This window comes from Pelophylax lessonae, assembly GCF_965119305.1.
Source record: "Pelophylax lessonae genome assembly, chromosome: 13".
Classification (NCBI taxonomy): domain Eukaryota; kingdom Metazoa; phylum Chordata; class Amphibia; order Anura; family Ranidae; genus Pelophylax; species Pelophylax lessonae.
In genome coordinates this window covers 190,782,536-190,803,398 of record NC_138780.1, presented here as the reverse complement: position 1 = coordinate 190,803,398, position 20,863 = coordinate 190,782,536, and the positions used below count along the sequence as shown (strand labels likewise).

General features: G+C 49.6%; 1 protein-coding gene across 6 annotated transcripts in view; it reads left to right on the top strand.

The window, feature by feature from the left end:
* Positions 1 to 3,037, top strand: part of TTC7B (tetratricopeptide repeat domain 7B) — a gene marked incomplete at its 3' end in the record, with an annotated part of 261,869 nt that extends 258,832 nt beyond the window's left edge. For all 6 annotated transcript variants that reach the window (XM_082242786.1, XM_082242790.1, XM_082242787.1 and 3 more), the window contains one exon: positions 2,816 to 3,037. In XM_082242786.1, coding sequence (XP_082098912.1) covers positions 2,816 to 3,037 — 222 coding nt within the window. The remainder of the gene's footprint in view (positions 1 to 2,815) is intronic.
* Between the last annotated feature and the right edge of the window lie 17,826 nt (positions 3,038 to 20,863).

Here is a 20,863-nt window from a genome sequence, read left to right as displayed (position 1 = left end):
AGGATCCAGCGCCATCCTCGCCTGAGCCGGTTCTTTGAGTCCCTGTCGCCACCATTCTAAATGTGGGTATTCGGCTGTGACTCTAGTGGCTTCATGGCCAGCTCCCCACTGCGCGTGCCCGAGCCGCATTGCCCCCTGGTCCCGCAGGCTCCTGGGACTTGTGACCTGTCTCAAGAGCCTGCAGGCAGAGGGGGTTTGGCCTAGCCAATCTGGGCAAAAGTGGGAGGCGGTACCTGTCAAATCATGTACCCGCCTCCCAAAAATAAAAAGTGACCAAAAGTTGAAGAGGAGGGATGGAGGAGGTAGCAAAGCAGAAGGTCCCTTCAGGGGTAAAGTTGCACTTTAACGTACACGCCACACATATGCATTGCTGAGCGCTTATTGTGCTGAGAGCATGGTCGAAGGACAATAACCAAGCTGCCACAGACAACCCTCAGTACGGTACATATCGGTAGCCGACGAGATCGATTTCCAGTCATTTGACCACGCTGATTCTCCCTGCTCATTCTAATCTATCTAAAGGAACGCTGGAAGGGGGTAATGATGGATAAATGTGTGTTTTAGAAAAAGAACTGTCGTCCTTCGTTATTCTGTACTGTTCAATGTTGTCATATAATGGCAGTTTCCACACCATAACTGCTTTGACTGTAAAGATCCCCTTCCTGTATGAATGGTGATCTTTTCTCCATGCACAGCAGATATTTTCCTCTCCATTGGTTATCACTTATGACAGTTATTCCAATCCCTGTACAATCAGAGGTCCGATCTCTTGCAATATCAGTCTGAGTTGGCGGATTTCTGCCTGTGCTGGGGGAGATGGGATGTTGGTGGTGAGGGAAGCTGCCACCGCTGTGGAGTAAAAAGATTATTCCTGAAGAATGAGCTCAATAAGCATTTCAGTAAACATGTCTGTGGCTGATCCGTTCTTCTCCTTTCATCTTATTATAGGCATCAATTCTAATATTCTGTGATGTCTTATGATGTTGCAGACGGACTTTGTCCCCGAGGCCTGGAGGGTACTGACACCCCCCTGGGGGGGCAAAGACCTCCGCCAACAATCCTCTTCCCTCAGATTAGGACAGTGAGAGATCGTTGTGCATTGGATGGGTTATTGGTTTCTGCAAACTGTACATTGCTATGTTCCCTAATATTAACTGAAGATTTTTTTTGAATATCTGTTCAGAATTAATTTCCAGCATGGCCTTTGCCGTTTCTGCACTTCTTTTTGCATTAAATTACCCATCACATTATTATCATATGAATTTATAATTATGTGCATGGGCAAACCTTGAATGATTCTCAATAAACCCTGTAAAATAAACAAGATTCTAAGTGGAACCAACAACAAAGTTTGGTGCACTGGTGATATCACCCTGAAGCATCATCTGGTGCACTGGTGACATCACTGAAGCGTCACCCTGTGCACTGATGACATCACTGAAGCGTCACCCTGTGCACTGATGACATCACTGAAGCGTCACCCTGTGCACTGATGACATCACTGAAGCGTCACCCTGTGCACTGATGACATCACTGAAGCGTCACCCTGTGCACTGGCGACATCACTGAAGCATCACCCTGTGCACTGGCGACATCACTGAAGCATCACCCTGTGCACTGGTGACATCACTGAAGCATCACCCTGTGCACTGGTGACATCACTGAAGCATCACCCTGTGCACTGGTGACATCACTGAAGCATCACCCTGTGCACTGGTGACATCACTGAAGCATCACCCTGTGCACTGGTGACATCACTGAAGCATCATCTGGTGCACTGGTGACATCACTGAAGCATCATCTGGTGCACTGGTGACATCACTGAAGCATCACCCTGTGCACTGGCGACATCACTGAAGCATCATCTGGTGCACTAATGACATCACTGAAGCGTCACCCTGTGCACTGATGACATCACTGAAGCGTCACCTTGTGCACTGATGACATCACTGAAGCGTCACCCTGTGCACTGGTGACATCAGTGATGTGTCATCCTGTGCACTGGTGACATCAGTGATGTGTCATCCTGTGCACTGGTGACATCACTGATGTGTCATCCTGTGCACTGGTGACATCACTGAAGCGTCACCCTGTGCACTGGTGACATCACTGAAGCGTCACCCTGTGCACTGGTGACATCACTGAAGCGTCACCCTGTGCACTGGTGACATCACTGAAGCGTCACCCTGTGCACTGGTGACATCACTGAAGCATCATCTGGTGCACTGGTGACATCACTGAAGCGTCACCCTGTGCCCTGAGGACATCACTGAAGCATTACCCTGTGCACTGGTGACATCACTGAAGCATCATCTGGTGCACTGGTGACATCACTGAAGCATCACCCTCTGCACTGGTGACATCACTGAAGCATCACCCTCTGCACTGATGACATCACTGATGTATCATCCTGTGCACTGGTGACATCACTGATGTGTCATCCTGTGCACTGGTGACATCACTGATGTGTCATCCTGTGCACTGGTGACATCACTGAAGTGTCATCCTGTGCACTGGTGACGTCACTGAAGTATCCACCTGTGCACTGGTGACGTCACTGTAGTACTGTCTGGTGCACCTGTGACATCACTGAAGTGCTTTATGTTCCGCTGGTGATGTCACTCAGGTGACATGGGGTTCCTGAAAGGCTTTTTTTTTTATTCACTATTAAGGAAAATTAGACTATACCTCAGCTATGGGCTGAGGCTTTTATTTCTGTCATTATTGCTTATGTGTGATGGTCAGATTTCCACAAACTTTTGCTAATATATTGTGTATCGTCAACGTACTCAGGATTTTTGTTTCTCTTTTACAGAGTCTCATCCTTCACCACCATGGCCGGTACAGCCTGGCTGAGAAGATTCTGAGAGATGCCGTCCAGGTGAACTCCACGGCCCATGAAGTGTGGAACAGCCTGGGCGAGGTTCTCCAGGCTCAGGGGAACGACGATTCTGCAACTGAATGCTTCCTGACCGCCTTGGAACTGGAGGCCAGCAGTCCGATAGTCCCCTTTACCATAATCCCCCGTGTTCTGTGAGCAGAGATCAGACCCGTGTCATGTACAGAGCAACGGCAACACCACCAATCAAACCTCATCCTTACGGTTGTATTTCACCAATCACAGGTGGCCCTGGATGATGGCACGTTTCTTTATATTTTCTGTCTGAGTGAGGTGAGCGGCTGGCCAGTGGTTTCAGTGTTTATTGCTGAATATATGCAGACCAGGTGCAGGCAGAATCAGGTTCGGGGTTGTGCTTGAGGTCCTTCATTACTATTAGAGAAAGGCTCAGCTAAGCACAGTATGAATCTGTGAGGTCACAGAAAACCATCCACAAAGATACTAACCTATACCCTGCACCAGGGACCAGTCTGGATTTCTGGAATACCAATACATTGCATAAGTTAAACCAGTCCAGATTTTATTTTCCTGCACTTTCCTGGGCATTCCTATTGCCACTATCCTGAGTCTAAGGATAGGGCAGAACATACAGTACATGTAGAGACGGGCTTCAACTCGCATAGGAGCGTCTTTCTCGTCCATTGAGGAACACAGGAAGTCCAAAGCCTTCAGGTTTCACTGCAACCTACAGGAGGACTGGATGTATTTCCTTCTGTTCATGTCCTACTAGGACAGGCAGGGCCTACTCTTCACCTCCGCTGCTGTAAAAAGTAACCTCACATTTTGCTGGCACAAATGTTTTCTTCAGCAAAGATTCTTCTCTACGTTGCTGTTGGGGATTTCCTCTCCAATCAGCAACTTTCTGGTTTGGTCATTCCTGGAGTAGGGCATCTGGGCTGCACATTGTGTGGATAGCCTGCGGGGAGCGCTAGGTTCCATGTGAGGGTGCTTTCCAGTTTTGATGTTAGCTGCAGAGCGTTTTCCCGATCCAGAGCTGCAGCCATTGTCTCTGAGGATTCAGTCTGAGTAGCCCATTCAGGTCAAGTCCTGGGAGCTACGTCATTTTTGTTAGTTATAGGGTGCCATTATTTCCTTTTCCTTCCTTTTCCTGCTTTTTTTTCCGCTATGAAACTGGTTAAAAAATAGGTTAATTTTTTTTGACCAAAAATAATAATTGCACATTTTTTTTTGCAGGTTAACAAAATGTGCATTTATTATTTTTTGTTGCAAGAGTCTGTAAAGCGGTTATCAACCCACTAACAGACCAGATTTTAAGTATTACCTTGGGGAGATGCAGACTAGAATACTGCAATCACTGAGCAGCAATGATATCACCTGTGATGTATTTCAGCTATCTTGCAAACCTGGCCTGTTAGTAGGTCCTGAGGACCGGAGTTGGGAACCACTGCTGTAAAGCATGGCACCAGCAGTCAGCAAATCACTGATGCCGTGGCAGGCCTCCTGCTGTTCTGTCAGTGTATCAGTTTGCTCATACCTCGTACGAGGAATCCAATACATTCTGATAGGAATCCATGAACTACCACAGCGCTCACAGAGTCAGGATAGTTCATTTACAGGGGAGGACTGGGCCAAGGGAAATTGCCCCCCTGGGCCACTCTGATGCCCTGTAAAAAGGTTGCACAGCTTCTGCTACAGACATGCCTAAAGGATTCCTGGTGAAGAGAAGTAAAAAGTCCCCGCCAGTGACCCACCTAAACTGTGTCTGAGCAGAGGCCGGTTTAATGCCCCACTGGAAACTCTCCTCCCCCGGCCAGCCCCAACCAAGCTGCCCCCTGCAAGGCAGGCCGGGAACTGGGATTCAGCCGGTGAGTAGAAAGTACCTGGAGCGGAGCTTCAGCCTAGAATGAGGGTCAGGAGGAGGACAGGAAGAGGGAGAGTGGCCGAGTCGCTGCACCATGGGCCTCTGGTTTGTACTTGTCCCCTGGGCTGAGAGTTGCCAATCTTCCCCTGTTCATTGAGCACTACAAGCCAACAGCCACTAAGGCTGTGGGGACCTGTAGTTTTCCATTTCCAGAACACTGAATAATCCCCGCTCTGCCACGTTTTTATTTACATTGTGAGCCCCTGCTAGCGGTCAATGCGGCGGAGTGGGGGGCCAGTCCTTTTAATACATGTTACACCCTGAATGTGAGTGTAACATGTTATGAAAGGTGAACTTCTCCTATAAGGCTGTGATACTGAGTGCTGACAATCGCTGGGTCAAATGTCACGCATGCTTTACTGCTCCTGGTGCAAGGAGCTTCATGGAACTTTGATCCGTTCATTCTGCCTGCCTAAAGTGACTTTGGCTGTGTCTGGCCAATCCAACCTTTAATGCTACCAGCTGTTCAGATTTGATGAGTACTTGAAGCCTTGCATCCCACCCTGAGCCAGCCTATCCATTGCCTTACCACACCACAGCTAAAACATGTCCAAATCTTGGCACAGGTAAGAGGGTAGTGCAGTTGCAGTCCGGCTGTACCATCTGCTAACTTCATCATGACTCTGCAGCCTGGAGTAATGCTATCTGCAGTTAGAATGTCCTCTTTAGCTCCGCCAGGTGTTGGTGTCCTTTGCCCTTTTGGCTGAGGTCTTTACCATGGGTTTGAAAGACTTTGACACAAACTTATTTGCAGACTTGGATCTCAGAGGCCCCAAGCAGGCTTCAGCATCCTCTCCAGCAGATTCTGCATCTGATTTAGCCATGCCCTGGCAGCTTCTGAGTCATTGAGTTGCTCAAGTCCTTGACAGATCAGGTTCCCCTTGAGGATTTGCAGTCATCCTGCTACTCCCAAATTAAAGGAGACCGTGACCGCTCCTTATGTGATTGTAAAGGGTGTAATTTAAAAAAAAAAATACAAACATGTTATACTTACCTAATTTGTGTAATGGTTTTGATCTCAGCAAACCCAACCTCTCTTTTTGGGTCCCATGCCAGCGGTCCTGGCCCCCCCAAATGCTGAGTACCCCCAGTAGCAAGCCTCTTGCTATAGATGCACTCAAGCCAGGCATTAAGGTAAAAAAAACCTTCTGGGTGCAGCTCCCCCTCTAATACTTACCTAAGCCCCATTTCAAACCAGCAATGTGCATGAGAGTAGGAGCTCTCCTGCGCCTCTCTCTTGTCATTGGCTTACACAGCAGCTGGAGTCAATAGCTCCTGCTGCGATCAATCACAGCCTGTGAATGAACTTTGTTTATTCACACACGCACACTCAGCCTGTATCTGTTCTCTCCTTATTGGTTCACTGGCTGTGATTGACAGCAGCAGGAGCTATTGATTCCAGCTGCTGTGTGAGCCAATGACAAGAGAGAGATGCAGGAGAGCTGCTGCTCTCATGCACATTGCTGGTTTTAAATGGGGCTCAGGTAAGTATAAGAGGCGGAGCTGCACACAGAAGGTTTTTTACCTTGATGCATAGGGAAAAAAAAAAAACTTAATGCCTGTAGTACCACTTTAATGATGCAGTGTGCACCCCTCTAAAACCAGAGGATCAGCCTGTTGCTTCTCCCAGCACTGTTTCTAGTCTTGCACCCACTTTTTTGACTTTTTCATTCTGGAAATTACAAGCACCCCGATAACTTGTTTGCTCCCCCCAAGCGTGTCAGAGGTGTGACATCATCAGACTATTGATCGAATACATTGTTCCCTCTGGACGGCTGAGCACCGCTGTGGTAGACACTCTTGTGTTCTGGGTATGAGATAAGAAGTATCGGCTCTCATCGGGAACACAGTGCGGAATGCTGTAGGTGGCTGCAGCTACATCCAGTGGCCTCACAGGTTAGTGAGGTATATCATTCGTTTTGGCCAGCTTGGCCCAAACTATGTAAATTGTGTCAAAAGCTAGAGGATTTATTTAAGCTTTGACAATAAATCCTGGAAACTGATTGGTTTCTGTGTAGAGCTGCACCAGATTTTGCACACTCCAGTTTTAGTAAATCAACCCCATAGTCTCAAAGCTCGAGTTCCACCCTTCCCTGTCAAAGCACACTCTGCCAGGTCTAGGCTTTTCGGCAGCAGGTAACTGTTTCCCAGAATTGTAAGGCCCCTTTCACACAGGCGGACCGTTCAGATCCGCCTGTTCGTTTTTTTGGCGGATCTGAACGGTCCCCCCCATGCATTCCTATGGGGCATCGGATGGCAGCGGAAACATGTCCGCTGACATCCGATCTGTCAAATCTGGACGGATGGAAACCCTATTTTCCATCCGTCCAGTGGATTGGATCGGATGGGATCGGATCCAATTCCCCCATAGAGATGTATGGGGAACTGACAGCTGTGTCTCCGCACACAGCGCGGAGACACAGCTGTCCTCCTGCTGCTCAGCGGGGGATCAGCGGATCGGCTGAGAAAAACGGAGACCGTTTGACGAACTACAAGTGTGAAAGAGCCCTAAGGCTGCGCTCGGGTCCTTCATTCACACGTACTACCAGGTGGACATTTCAGCCTCATCTGATGCCAGCCCTTTGAGCTGCGGACACTCCCCCCCCCCCCCCTTTCCTGTTATTCTTGGGCCTGTTAGTAATTGGTGTGTTGATAACTCCTCTGTTCAACTGCTTTTGGATTTTCTGAAGGTTAAAAAGGTCTCTACATGGACAAGAAAGAAATGGATTTTGTACTCCGAGTCCTATTGGAGGACACAGGTCCCCCTATGTATATAATATGGTCATGCTCTTGCTACAGCATTGATGCATGTAGGAGGGATTATCCTGGGCTGCCCTATAGTTTGTTGGCGTCCTATCCTCCTGTAGGTAGAGGAGGATGTTATGGTGAGTACAAAAGTTCAGTTGCAGTGGAAATAAACTTTCCCCCATTTAAAGTGGTTGTCAACCCGCCTTTATAACTTTTCCCTATAGGTAAGTCATTATTAAATGCTTACCCATAGGTACTGTAAATATCTCCTAAACTTGCACCGTTTAGGAGATATTTACATTGCATGCACCCGATGACGTCCTCGGCGCATGCGCTCTGAAGAAACGGCCGCCCGTGCCATTTCTTTAGAGCCCTGTGCCGTGACCGGCGGCTTCCGCGCACATGTGTGGGAGCGACGTCACGCGGCTCCAGCCAGTAATACAGCCGGAGTCCGCAGACCCAGAAGGAAAACATGCAAAGATGGATGCGGCCACCAGTGGGGACAACGTGGGCTTCGTTTGCAGGCAAGTATCACATAATATGCTAGTATGCAATGCATACTAGCACATTATGCATTTACTTTGCAGGGAAGAAAAAAAACGAAAGAGTTTACTTCCTCTTTAAATAATTAAAATGTGCTCTGTCGCTAGATTTCTTCTAACCTGGTTAGTTACCTGTCTCTGTCCACTTCTATGACGTTGCCGGTGCATACACATAATGTCCCCTGTTCACAGCACGCTTATCGTATTATGCCGTGGCTCCATCAGGTCTTCGCTGCGGCATTGCTCTGCAATCCTGCGAGATTACAGGCCCTTTTACTGTTTTCACCCCATCTGACTTGTGACGTCACAGGGGGTGTAAACATTGTGCAACCGGATAGGGTTGCCATAGTAACCCGGATCGAAAAAGAGGCTTGGCTAAAAAAAAAAAAAAAAACACTGGGCATGTGCAAGATTACAGCAGGAAGACACAGAAAGGGCGGAAGCCGACACCACTGCTGCATCAGAGGACAGTACCCAACATGATGCCGGTGTTCTAAAATTTTATCGGACCCATGAAAATTCCGGACCTCGTCACTTCCGGCTGGTGCGAGCCCCGGTGCACATGCGCACAAGGTCCGAGGAAATTCTAAGACTTAGAGAACAGCTGATTGAGAGGAGGAGGGGCTGAGGTGGGACGCACACACCACCGCGGGAAAATTGCTGTCACGGGCGAACCATATGTGCTAGAGACCCCAAAATTCTATCGCAGGTAGCCAAGACACTCCCCTAAAGCTGTTAAAAATTTGGGGTCTCGGGGATGAAAGGGTGCGGAGCAGTGGTCCCCGGTTCTCGGGGTCACTGCTCCGCGCCCTTTCATCCCCAAGACCCACGGGGTCACTGCTCCGCGCCCTTTCATCCCCGAGACCCCAAATTTCTATCAGCTATAGGGGAGCGTCTTGGCTACCTGCGATAGAATTTTGGGGTCTCTAGCAGCTTTGGTTCGCCCGTGACAGCAATTTTCCCGCGGCGGTGTGTGCGTCCCACCTCAGCCCCTCCTCCTCTCAATCAGCTGTTCGCCAAGTCTTAGAATTTCCTCGGACCATGTGCGCATGCGCACCAGGGCTCGCACCAGCCGGAAGTGACGAGGTCCGATTTTTTTCACGGGTCCGACAAAATTTTACAACACCGGCTTCAACTGGGAAGCAAGAAAATGGGAAACGCATAGAATAACAATAGGAACCATGCAAAGGGGTCAATTGGACAAAATGTAAAAGAAAGCTTTATCATACTGGCTGCATGGAGAAGGAGCACACCAGGGGCAGAGTTTACTTCTTTTTAAAGAGGAAATAAAGTCTTCTGTTTTTTTTTTTTTTTTTTTTTTCTTCCCTGCAAAGTAAATGCACAATGTGCTAGTATGCATCGCATACTACCACAATATGTGGTGACACTTCCCTGCAAACAAAGCCCATGTTTCTCTTACGTCCTCCGACAGTCGCCGCCCACTTCATATTCATCACCAATGGGGTTATGTCCTTTATTCCGTAGGAGTAGCTAGGCAATAGAATATGTTAATACAAAGATTTTTAACATATCCCACCCCCAGGGGGTGGTCCCCTCAGTACATAACCCTCCACTTCCTGTATCCAACTCAGTTTCAATGTCTAGCTTGTCAGGAGTGGCTGCATGTCTCTATGCTAGGACTTTTGTCTCAGCCTTTTCTTTTCTTTTGATTTTATTTGAGTTTTTTTCTCTTTCTTTACTTAGCTGTTATTTTTACCAGCATTAGTTTAGTTCTTCTGATGAAGAGGATCATGCGGGTTGCGTCTCGGGCTGACCCCCCTGGTCGCAGGTTGTGGGTCAGTGGTTTCTCAGCCCGCCATCGAGCGTTCAGTCAGGTACCGCTCCTGAGTTTTCTGAACGACCCATCCCTGTTCGGTGCAGGGATGCTATGGTGAGGTGGCTACCTCACTGGACGCTGTGCGGTTTCTCAACCCACCATTGCTGCGTCCTGGATGCGACTCTCCCTGTCTCATGTACAGCGGCTTGTTCGCCTGTGCGGGTTCCCCATGCCACCTATGAGGTAAGTGTAAATCTATGTGGGGACCTGTCTGTCTGAGGGCTGTCAGTCTGGGACTGTGTTACCCTGCCTCTGTCACACTGTAAATGTTCCCTATCTCTCTGGTGCATGCTGTGGGCTGCAAGGAGGGGGGCTGTGCTGCACTTCTGTGTCAGACTGGATCTGTGTGTCAGACTGTGTGCTGTATAACATGCATGTATCGTGTTGGGGCACATTTCTAAGACCGCTGCGGCGGTCCGCCATGTTTACTGTGCTTTTCACTGTGTGAGGGAGCGGAGTTTTCGGCGCCAAACGACGCCATTTTGTCAGCGCTCGCTCCGGCCGCATGGTAACACTGCTGGCGGCCATTTTCTTGTAGCCTTGCATAGGCTTACACAGTAGCGCCCTGTATTGCATCACATCCCTGGGCGCACCGATCGGAGCAGCAGCAGCAGCATTGGACCTTACAGGTTTTATTTATCTCTGTGTCATTACCTAAGTTTAGCCTTTTCTCCCTGTGGGGGTCTCATATTGGGCTAAGTGTGTGTGTGCGGTGGGCAGCGCTCGCCGCGCTTGTTGTGGGGGCTGTTAACCCTTTCTTTTCCGATCTGCTCTGGGGGCAATGGATTCTCAGGAAAGCAAAATTCCTGCCACCTTGGTGGGCTCACAAGGGACTGCTGTCTCTCTCTCCCCCCCCCCCTCCAGGGGGGGGGTTTTGGCTGCGTTTGTGGCTAATCTTGCTGCTCAGGTGCACCTGCTGGTGGCTGCTCAATCCACACATGGCCCAGAGTTTTAATTTCCTCTGGTTCGGAGGGGGATGGTGATGGGGCTGCTGTGGCTGGGGTCTCCCTATCGGGGTCCCGTTCCTCCCTGGACCTTGTAGGGTCAGAGGTGGAGGCTGAGGTAGAGGGGGTTGATAATTCTTCCCCTGGCTCGTCTGAAGAGCTTGCACTCATGGATGTATTGGTTGCTTCTATCAAGCAAACACTGCGTTTAGAGGATGAACAATGTCCCCCTGCTGCCTTGGTAGCTTATGGGACGCAGAAAAGGCGCAAAATGTCGCAGGTGTTTCCCTGCACTGATGTTTTTAACGCGCTGTGAAGGAACATTGGCGTAATATACGCAAACCTTTTGCTGTACCGAGTAGGTTTAAGCTACGCTATCCTTTTACGACCGCTACTGATGAGCGTTGGTGTGTCCCCCCTCCGGTGGACCACGCGATAGCAGTTTTGAACAAGTCCACTGCGATTCCTGCTGAAGACACCCCGGTGTTCCGGGATGCCACGGACAAGAGGATGGAGTCCCTTGCCTGTCATACCTATTCTATTATGGGTTCTATGTTTAAAGCCTTATTGCTTCACTTATGGCGGCCCAGGTGGTCGCGAGCTGGACGCAGGTGATTAGACGTGTCCTGGTGGCTGATTCTGCCCTCCAGGCGACTTGGGATATGGTGGATCAAATCCACCAGGGTGTCATGTATTTGTGTGATTCGGACCTGGATATGGTTCCGTTGGCTGCACGTGTACATGGTTTGGCGGTGTTGTCTCGCCGCCTGGTTTGGTTGAAGTGTTGGTCGGTGGCCAATCTTCGCGTAAGACCTTAGCTACTCTGCCTTTTGGTGGTTCTCGCCTTCTTGGTGAATCCCTTGATGCCCTAATTTAGGGGGTCACGGGTGGTAAGAGCACGCTCTTGCCTCGATCCCACAAGACTAAGACGGCTCCTGGTAAGAAGCATGTCTCCTTTCGGCCCCCTCAGGGGTCTTTTTTCGTGCCTTTCGGTCACACTATAGGGGCAAGCCGTCCAAAGGTCGAGGCTAACACACCGGTTCCGCGGCCCACAACAGTGCGGCCTGAAGGGGCGCCCTCACCCGACTCAGGGGTGGGGGGACGCTTGTTCGGTTTTCGCTCAGCCATGGCTGTCCCGGGTTCGGGACAGGTGGGTTCAGAAAATCGTTCGATCTGGGTACAAGATCGAGTTTCTCTCTCGGCCGGAGAGCAGATTTTTTCCCTCAAATCTTCTGCTATCCCCGGAGCGTTTGCGGGACCTGCATCTAGAGGTGCAGAACCTGAGGGCTCGGGGAGTGGTGGTCCCGGTGCCTCATCGGGACAGATTTCGGGGGTTCTATTCCAATCTGTTCACCGTGCCCAGGAAGGAGAGCAAGGTACGTCCGATTCTGGACTTGAAAGCTCTGAACCGCTTTGTGCGGGTGCGCAAGTTTCGCATGGAATCTCTGCGGTCGGTGGTGGCTGCCCTGATTCCAGGGGAGTTCATGGCCTCCATCAACTTGAAGGATGCATATCTTCACATCCCGATTTTCGAGGGGCACCAGGGGTACCTTCGATTCGCCATAGCGGAAGATCATGCCCAGTTTGTGGCATTGCCTTTTGGCCTCGCCTCGGCTCCGCGGGTGTTCACCAAGGTGCTGGCGCCTGTTCTGGCCTTGTTGAGAGCCCAGGGCATCTCGGTCCTGGGATATCTGGTGTCTGCGACCAGCCAGGGTCTGGAGGAGGATCTGTCCTTCACGTTACAGACTCTGCAGGAGTTTGGTTGGACGATCAATTTTCCAAAGTCGACATTGTGCCCATCGGTTCGGTTTTCTTACCTGGGTATGATTCTGGACTCTGTCCAGGCGTAGGTCTTCCTGCCGGAAGAAAAACTCGCAGCTCTTTAGGAGGCAGTCAGGTCCCTCAGGGACGTTCCATCTTCGTCCTTTCGGACGTGCATGCGGTGTCTGGGATTGATGGTCTCGGCTTTCGAGGCGATTTCCCTTCGCCCAGTTTCACACGCGGGATCTCCAAGCGGAGATATTGTCCAGGTGGGACGGGCGTCCGCAGTCTCTGGATCTCCAGATGTCATTGAGTTCTCAGACCAGAAGGGAGCTTCTGTGGTGGCTTCTATCCCCCTCAGTATCGGGGGGCAAGTCTTTTCGTCCCCTTTCATGGACGATGATCGCCACGGACGCCAGCCTGTCGGGCTGGGGTGGTGTTCTGGGCGTTCTGCCCGCCCAGGGTGTTTGGTCGACGGAGGAATCCTCCCTTCCGATCAACGTTCTGGAACTGCGAGCGATACTCCTCTGTCTTCGTCGTTGGAACCCGGTTCGGGTGCAGACGGTCAATGCCACAGCGGTGACTTACATCAATCACCAAGGGGGCACCAGGAGTGCCCGGGCGGCTCGAGAAGTGGCCGCGATTCTGTCTTGGGCCGAGACGCATGTCCCGGCAATATCGGCAGGTCCCATTCCGGGGGTGAAAATTTGGCAGGCGGTTTTTTCTGAGCCGTCGAACCCTGGACCAGGGAGAATGGTCCTTTCACCCGGCTGTCTTCCAGATGTTGTGCGCGAGGTGGGGTCTTCCGGAGGTAGACCTGTTCGCGTCTCGTCTGAACTACAAAGTACCACGGTTCGTGGCAAGGAGTGCGATCCTCGGGCAGACGCGTCGGACGCGTTGGTTGCCCCGTGGCATCAGTACCATCTGATGTATGCGTTCCCACCGATTCAATTGCTGTCCAGGTTCCTTCGCGGAACCGACCACGGTGATTCTTGTGACACCGGACTGTCCTCGCCGGTCCTGGGACGCAGACTTCGTAAATCTGGCAATCGACGCCCCGTGGCGTCTGCCTTTTCGAGAAGATCTTCTGTCGCAAGGACCGATCTTCCATCCTGCTTTACAGTCGCTGGCCTTGACGGCCTGGCGGTTAAAACCGAGGTCCTGAAGAACAGGGGTCTTTCCCCTGAGTTCATTTACACCTTAATAAATGCGAGGGAGTCTTCCTCGGAAGGTTTATTACCGTACTTGGAAGGCGTATTTTGCCTGGTGCGTATCCAGGGGTTTCTCTCCTGACACTTATTCGGTGTCTAGGGTGTTGCCCTTCCTTCAGACGGGTGTTGACCAGCGTCTGGCGCTGGCCACGATCAAGGGTCAGGTGTCTGCTTTGGCCGTTCTTTTTCGGCGGCCTGTGGCATCTGATTCTTTGGCTAGCACTTTTGTGCGGGGGGTACGTCATCTGATCCCTCCTAGGAGGGAACCTCTTACCCCTTGGGACTTGAATCTAGTTCTGTCAGTATTGCAGCGTGCTCCTTTTTGAAAGGTTCAGGGAGATCTCGCTGTCTTTGTTGTCCAGGAAGGTCGCCTTTTTGGTGGCTATCACCTCGACTCGACGAGTGTCGGGGCTGGCAGCCTTGTCCTACACGTCTCCGTGTCTGGTTGTGCATTTGGACAAGGTGGTCTTGCGACCTAACCCTTCTTTTCTTCCAAAAAGGGTTTCGGACTTTCATCTCAATGTGCACATTGTCAAACCTTCGCTTTGCGCGAAGCCGAAGCATCCGACGGAGGTGTTGCTTCACTCCTTGGATGTTGTCCGGGCGATTAGAGTCTATTTCACATCGACTGAGTCTTCTCGCAAGTCGGATGCCTTGTTTGTCCTTCCGGGAGGTCCTCGGAAGGGCATGGCGGCGTCGGCTTCTACAATCGCCAAATGGATCAGACAGACCATTGATCAGGCCTATGCTTTGAGGGGAAAAGTTCCCCCTGTACCTGTGAAGGCGCACTCTACCAGATCTCTGAGTACGTCTTGGGCCTGTCGTCATGGGGCCTCTGTGGCCCAGGTGTGTGAGGCGGCGACTTGGTCGACCGTACACACTTTCACGATATTCTACAGAGTAGTTGTTCAGGCATCGGCTGATGCTTCCTTTGGCCGCAAGGTTCTTAGTGCGGCAGTTCCCTAGAGCCCTTGTTACGGGTTCTTTGGCTTTTTGGGATTTTTGTTTTTTCCCTGGGTTCTCTTGCTCCTGTTGAGCGAGTGTTTTGTTCTTATGCCCAACTGGTTTCCTTCCTTTGGTAAGGTTCCTTTCTCTGATGGGGAGACGGCGTTGCCTTGGGCGCGGCTGTGTTCTTCCCACCCCTCATGTTTACACTGCTTTGGGACTTCCCCATTGGTGATGAATATGAAGTGGGCGGCGACTGTCGGAGGACGTAAGAGAAAACGGAATTTTTGTAAAATCTTACCTGTAAAATTCCTTTCTCTGAGTCCTCCGACAGTCGCCGCCCCCGCCCCTCTTTTGGGGTTTTGATGTACTCTCTACTGCTATTCCACTGAAACTGAGTTGGATACAGGAAGTGGAGGGTTATGTACTGAGGGGACCACCCCCTGGGGGTGGGATATGTTAAAAATCTTTGTATTAACATATTCTATTGCCTAGCTACTCCTACGGAATAAAGGACATAACCCCATTGGTGATGAATATGAAGTGGGCGGCGACTGTCGGAGGACTCAGAGAAAGGAATTTTACAGGTAAGATTTTACAAAAATTCCGTTTTTCCCCGCTGGCGGCCGCATCCATCTTCGCCCGTCTTCCTTCCGGGCCTGCGGACTCCAGCTCTAAAACTGGCCGGAGCTGCATGACATCACTCCCATGTATGCGCGCGGGCTCTGAAGAAACAGCATGGCGGCCGTTTCTTCAGAGCTCATTAGCTGATGACGTCATTGGCTGCATGCAATGTAAATCTCTCCTAGACGGTGCAAGTTTAGGAGATATTTACAGTACTTATAGGTAAGTCTTATTATAGGCTTACCTATAGGCAGTGGTGTATTTTGGTTTTGTGCTGCCCTAGGCAAGACTAAAATTGGGCACCGCTCCTATGTAAATTTGCCCCACTCCTTTTTTAACGGATGTGGCTCTCTCCAAAATTGAAGGACTACAAGTTCCAGCATGAACCCCTGAGATCTCACGAGGGGGGGGGGTTGGGTGAGGGAGAGAGAGAGGGGGAGAGGGTGAGGGGGGGATAAGAGAGAGAGAGCGAGAGAGAGGGGGGAAAAGAGCGAGAGGGGGTGAGAAAGAGGGGGGAAAAGAGCGAGAGAGAGAGAGGGGGGGTGAAAGGGGGGAATGAGAGAGGCCGCTCTAGCAACCAGTGGCTAATAGAGTCTCAGGTGGAGGGGGGGGGCGGTTTTTTGCCTGCCCCCCTGCAAAGTGCCGCCCTAGGCCTGGGCCTTGTTGGCCTAGGCCAAAATACAGCCCTGCCTATAGGTACAAGTTATAACGGTGGGTTTGCAACCACTTTACCTTCCAGTCAGCTACAACTTTGTAGAAGCATTTAAAGCACTCTTCATCTCCTGTTTGGGGACGCTTAATGCACCCTATTGGGGGTGCCAACCGTCCCTTTAAACAAGGTGCTTGCAGACTGCAGCACTATTTGAAGCTGCTTGAAAGCCTACCAACTGCTTGTTGTAAGGTATACTCAGCGCTAGCATTAAGTGCAGTGTGAAGGCGCCCTATAGGAGAACTATACCATCCCATAGGCCAGTGGTGGCGAACCTTGGTACCCCAGATGTTTTGGAACTACATTTCCCAAGATGCTCATGCACTCTGCAGTGTAGTTGAGCATCATGGGAAATGTAGTTCCAAAACATCTTGGGTGCCAAGGTTCGCCATCACTGCCCTAGGCAAAATGAAGAGAGTACAGGTTCCCATCCCCATACCCCCCCTCCCCCCCCCCCCCCCGAGTTCAACTTTATAGGGTAGACTTGTACTCTGCCAAGTACTATGCTTCCTGAGTGCCCACTTCTAATGAAGCTGAAGAGCGCCGTGCTGGAGCTGGGATTGCTGTGTGTACGGCCCAATGTTTCATTACAGAACACAACACTCATTCCTCATCCATTCACACAACACTCATTCCTCATCCATTCACACAACACTCATTCCTCATCCATTCACACAACACTCATTCCTCATCCATTCACACAACACTCATTCCTCATCCATTCACACAACACTCATTCCTCATCCATTCACACAACACTGGGGGAACGTTTAAAGCCGTGCAAGCTGGAAACCGAGCGATTTCGGCCCCTTGCCTGTCCGTGAGGTTTGTTTGTTTTTCCCCCTCAAGTGCATATTATGTGTAACGCACAAGTATGCGGTCTTTACAGTTTTGCAAGATAAATTGTTGAATGCGTTTTTTTTTTTTTTTTAAATATATTTTTTTATATATACACACAAAGGGCAGAAATTGCTCTGTTTTATCCTGCACATGGTTTATAAATGTCTCATTCAATTAAATAAAAGGCTCCAGGAAACTTTTCCCTATAACCTGATCCTGGCACAGCGCCGCCCTGCAGACAATGCATTTCACCTGGCCTCGTCCTCATCTGTATCTCAGACACTGTAAACCAGACACAAGTAAAGAGAGAGATATATCTAGATATATATATTTTGAAACTGAATGCCTGTTACAAGATTTTGAGGAAATACTGTTTAATTTAATTTTTTTTTTATGTGAATTCAGAGATTATTTATCAAAAACAGTATGTAAAGCCAGATGTTCCAGTCGGACATTCCTCATGTGATACATGAATTATGTGAACTTTACATATGTCAATAAAGTGATTTTTAAGAGAGTTTTAGTGACGGATTGGCAATTACTGCAGGTGGGTACTGAAGAGCAACCAGATTGCTTCAAGTGTTTGTTAAGAGCAGGGGCCTTCAAACTATGGCCCTCCAGTTGTTCGGGAACTACAATTCCCATCATGCCTAGTCATGTCTGTGAATGTCAGAGTTTTACAATGCCTCATGGGATGTGTAATTCTGCAACAGCTGGAGGGCCGTAGTTTGAGGATCCCTGGTTAAGAGGATCAGACAGCCAACGCGTTTCAAGGAAGGGCCTCCCTCTTCTTCAAGGCATAAGCTGTAGGTGTTAGAATCAGGATGCAAGGCCGGATATTGTTAGCGTGGTGAGAAAGGATAGTTTGTATCAAGCCTTAGTAGGTTCCTTTCTGATCCGGTCCGCCTGTCAGTTTTTCAGGTGGATCTGATCGGACGCTCCATGTACCTCTGGAGCAGCGGAAGTCAGCTGTGACATGTCCGCTGACACCCGCTGCTCTCCGATCCTGTCCATGAAATCTAGGATGGAAACCCTATTTTCCATCCGTCTGGAGGATCGGATGAAAATGGACAGGCGGTCCGTTTTCATTCGATCTCCCATTGAGGAGTGAGGGGATCTGACAGGTCTGTCTCTGCAAAGTAAGGGGAGACGGAGCTCTCATCCGCCTGCTCAGTGGGGATCAGTGGATTGATCCCTGGTGAGCAAAACTGAGTCTGCTAGGCGGAAAGCCCCTTGTAAAAGGAGCCCTAAAGTGTTTAAAAAGTTTTTTTTTTTTTTTTTTTAAATAACATGTTATACTTACCTCCTCTGTGTAATGGTTTTGCACAGAGCAGCCCCAATCCTCCTCTCCTCGGGTCCCCCACTGGAGCTCCTGGCCCCTCCCTCCTGCCGAGTGCCCTCAGAGCAAGCACTTGCAATGGGGGCTCCCGAGCCTTTGCTGTGTGTCCATTCAGACATGCGGCTCTACCCCACCCCTTTCTCCTTACTGGCTCAGACTTTGACAGCAGTGGCAGCCGGCTGTCACAGTGGTCACATGATCAGGAGCCGGTCCCACTGGCTAGTGATGTTGGGGGACCAAGAGATGTTTGACAGCGTAAAACAGCCACCCGGCAGCACATAAGTGCGGGCAATAAAGCTCGCCCCTGCACATGTGTGTTACACGGGCTGCAAGTTCATCTTTTCATGATGAACTAACATGCACCTTCCTCTGTACTGATCCCTGTGGGTGATGAGCTGTCAGTACCCATGCCGTGCTCTTCTCCACCCTTTCTGCAGCACTTCTAGGATGGATCCGAGACCACCACCCTGATCCACCCTGGAAACGCTGCAGGGAGAAGAGCGCTAGGAGAACACTGACAGCTCATCACCCACAAAAGACATCGGGGGGGGGGGGTGCTGAAGGTGTACAGTGTTCAGTTTTTATTTTTTTCTGAAAGGTTGAATTAAACCGGTTTAAGTGCCAGTTCACACATATGCGATGTCAGACATTGCATGTGATTCACACGGCACTGCTGTGCAAATCACATGTGATGCAAATTCAGCCACTCGGATTGCATTTTTTCTGTCCACACCAGAATTGGATTGCATGTGGTCCGATTCATGTCCGAACTGACAGTTCGCACTGCGATATGAGAACTGATCTGGGGGTGTCGTTAACTTTGTATTGACACCCCCAGCGATTCACATATGGCAGTGTGAACTGCCTGCGAGTCGAGTGTAATGTGGGAACCCGCAGTGGATTTGCAAGGTTCCCGCATCGCACCGGTGAGAACAGGCACTCGTATATCCATCAGAACCAGTTCTCACTTCAACTTCTATCAGTTCAGCACTATTACACACACATCAATTACTGAGTCTGCAATACGCGATGTGGACTGTATTATGCCAGGTGTGGGTACATATGGTCTGAATCCCGGGGGTAAAATGACAGTCAGCATTAGATTGACAAAATAGAGAATTTTATTACTTTAATAAACCAGTCAATGTAAATTGATATAAACCCCTTTTTTTTTTTGCAAACCTTGGGAAAAAAAAAAAAATTAAAGTTTAATTTTACAATAGACAAAGAAGTTGCATTATAAAAAAAAAAAAAAAAAACAGTTGCATACATTAAACGATACAATGTCTACTTAATGATTACCAAGGGTATACTTTACTGAAATTATATGTGTGTAAAATATATATAATATCTTTCTTTTTTTCTCCTTTAGGCTACGTTCACATGTTAGTGTAGCAGACTGCGGCAGAATCACCGCGATTCTGCCCGTGATCCGGAAATCATTACAAATCGTGGGACGCCTGTAATTGCGAATCGCGGTAACATCGCGCAAACAAAATCGCGGGTCGCATGATGCCCAAAAAAGGTACAAGAGCTTCTTTAGGGCGTCATACGACCCGCGATTTTGTTTGCGCGATGTTACCGCGATTCGGCAGGCGGAAATCGTGGCAACATCGCACAGCGTTTGGGGTGCCATTGCAAATCAATGGCAACGCACAGGCGTCCTGCGATTTGCAATGATTTCCGGATCGCGGGCAGAATCGTGGTGATTCTGCCGTTGTCCGTTATGCTAACATGTGAACGTAGCCTTAGTAGGATCAAGAATTCCACTAAAGCCCCGTACACACGTACCAATCGTCGGCCGAACGATCGGCCATCTTTTGTCCAGGGCTGTCGTGTCTGTTGAAAACTGCAAAAGACTGCACACGGATTTTGTCGGCCAACAACAGCCGACTGCAGAAGTGATGTCATGTGATGGTTAACTTTCCTTGTCTTTTTTCTTTTCTGAGCATGCCCAGTCTTGCTAATCTGCTGTCTGTCGGCCGAAATCTGTACTGACTGGCGAACAATCGGCTGTTCTGGTGACAGCCAACACATATTTTAAAGTCTGCACGACAGATTCTGTTCGGCCGAAAATGCGCTGTCGGAAGCATCATACTAACAAGCCTACAAGCGGCCGATCGGTCGGCGGCCAAATATTTACGGCTGACAATCGGTACGGGGCTTTAGAAGTTGGACAGTCTTCTGTTCCACAATTGCATTCAGGGATACATCCGTGTGTTAATCACATCGGGGGTTTTTTAATCCTTACCGAAGCTTCAATGTAAAAGGCAAAGACTTTAAAGAAAAGGAGGGAAGGATTTTTTTTAAAGTCTCAATGGTGAGAGCCTGTGACCGGGGTGACAACACAGGAGCATAACTGGGAGATGGGGAGGAAGTGTTGTCACCCTATATGACACGACACACTTGCAGATTTAGCTTATCTGGCATTTCAGTAAGGCCCTTTTCACACGTGTGCGACCTGAAAGTTGTGCAACTTGAAGTAATGTTGAGGTCCGTGGACCTCAAGTTGCATCAAAGTCAGACCAAAGTAATGCAGGGACTTACCTTGAAGTCGCACAGATATACATGTTACTCATTGG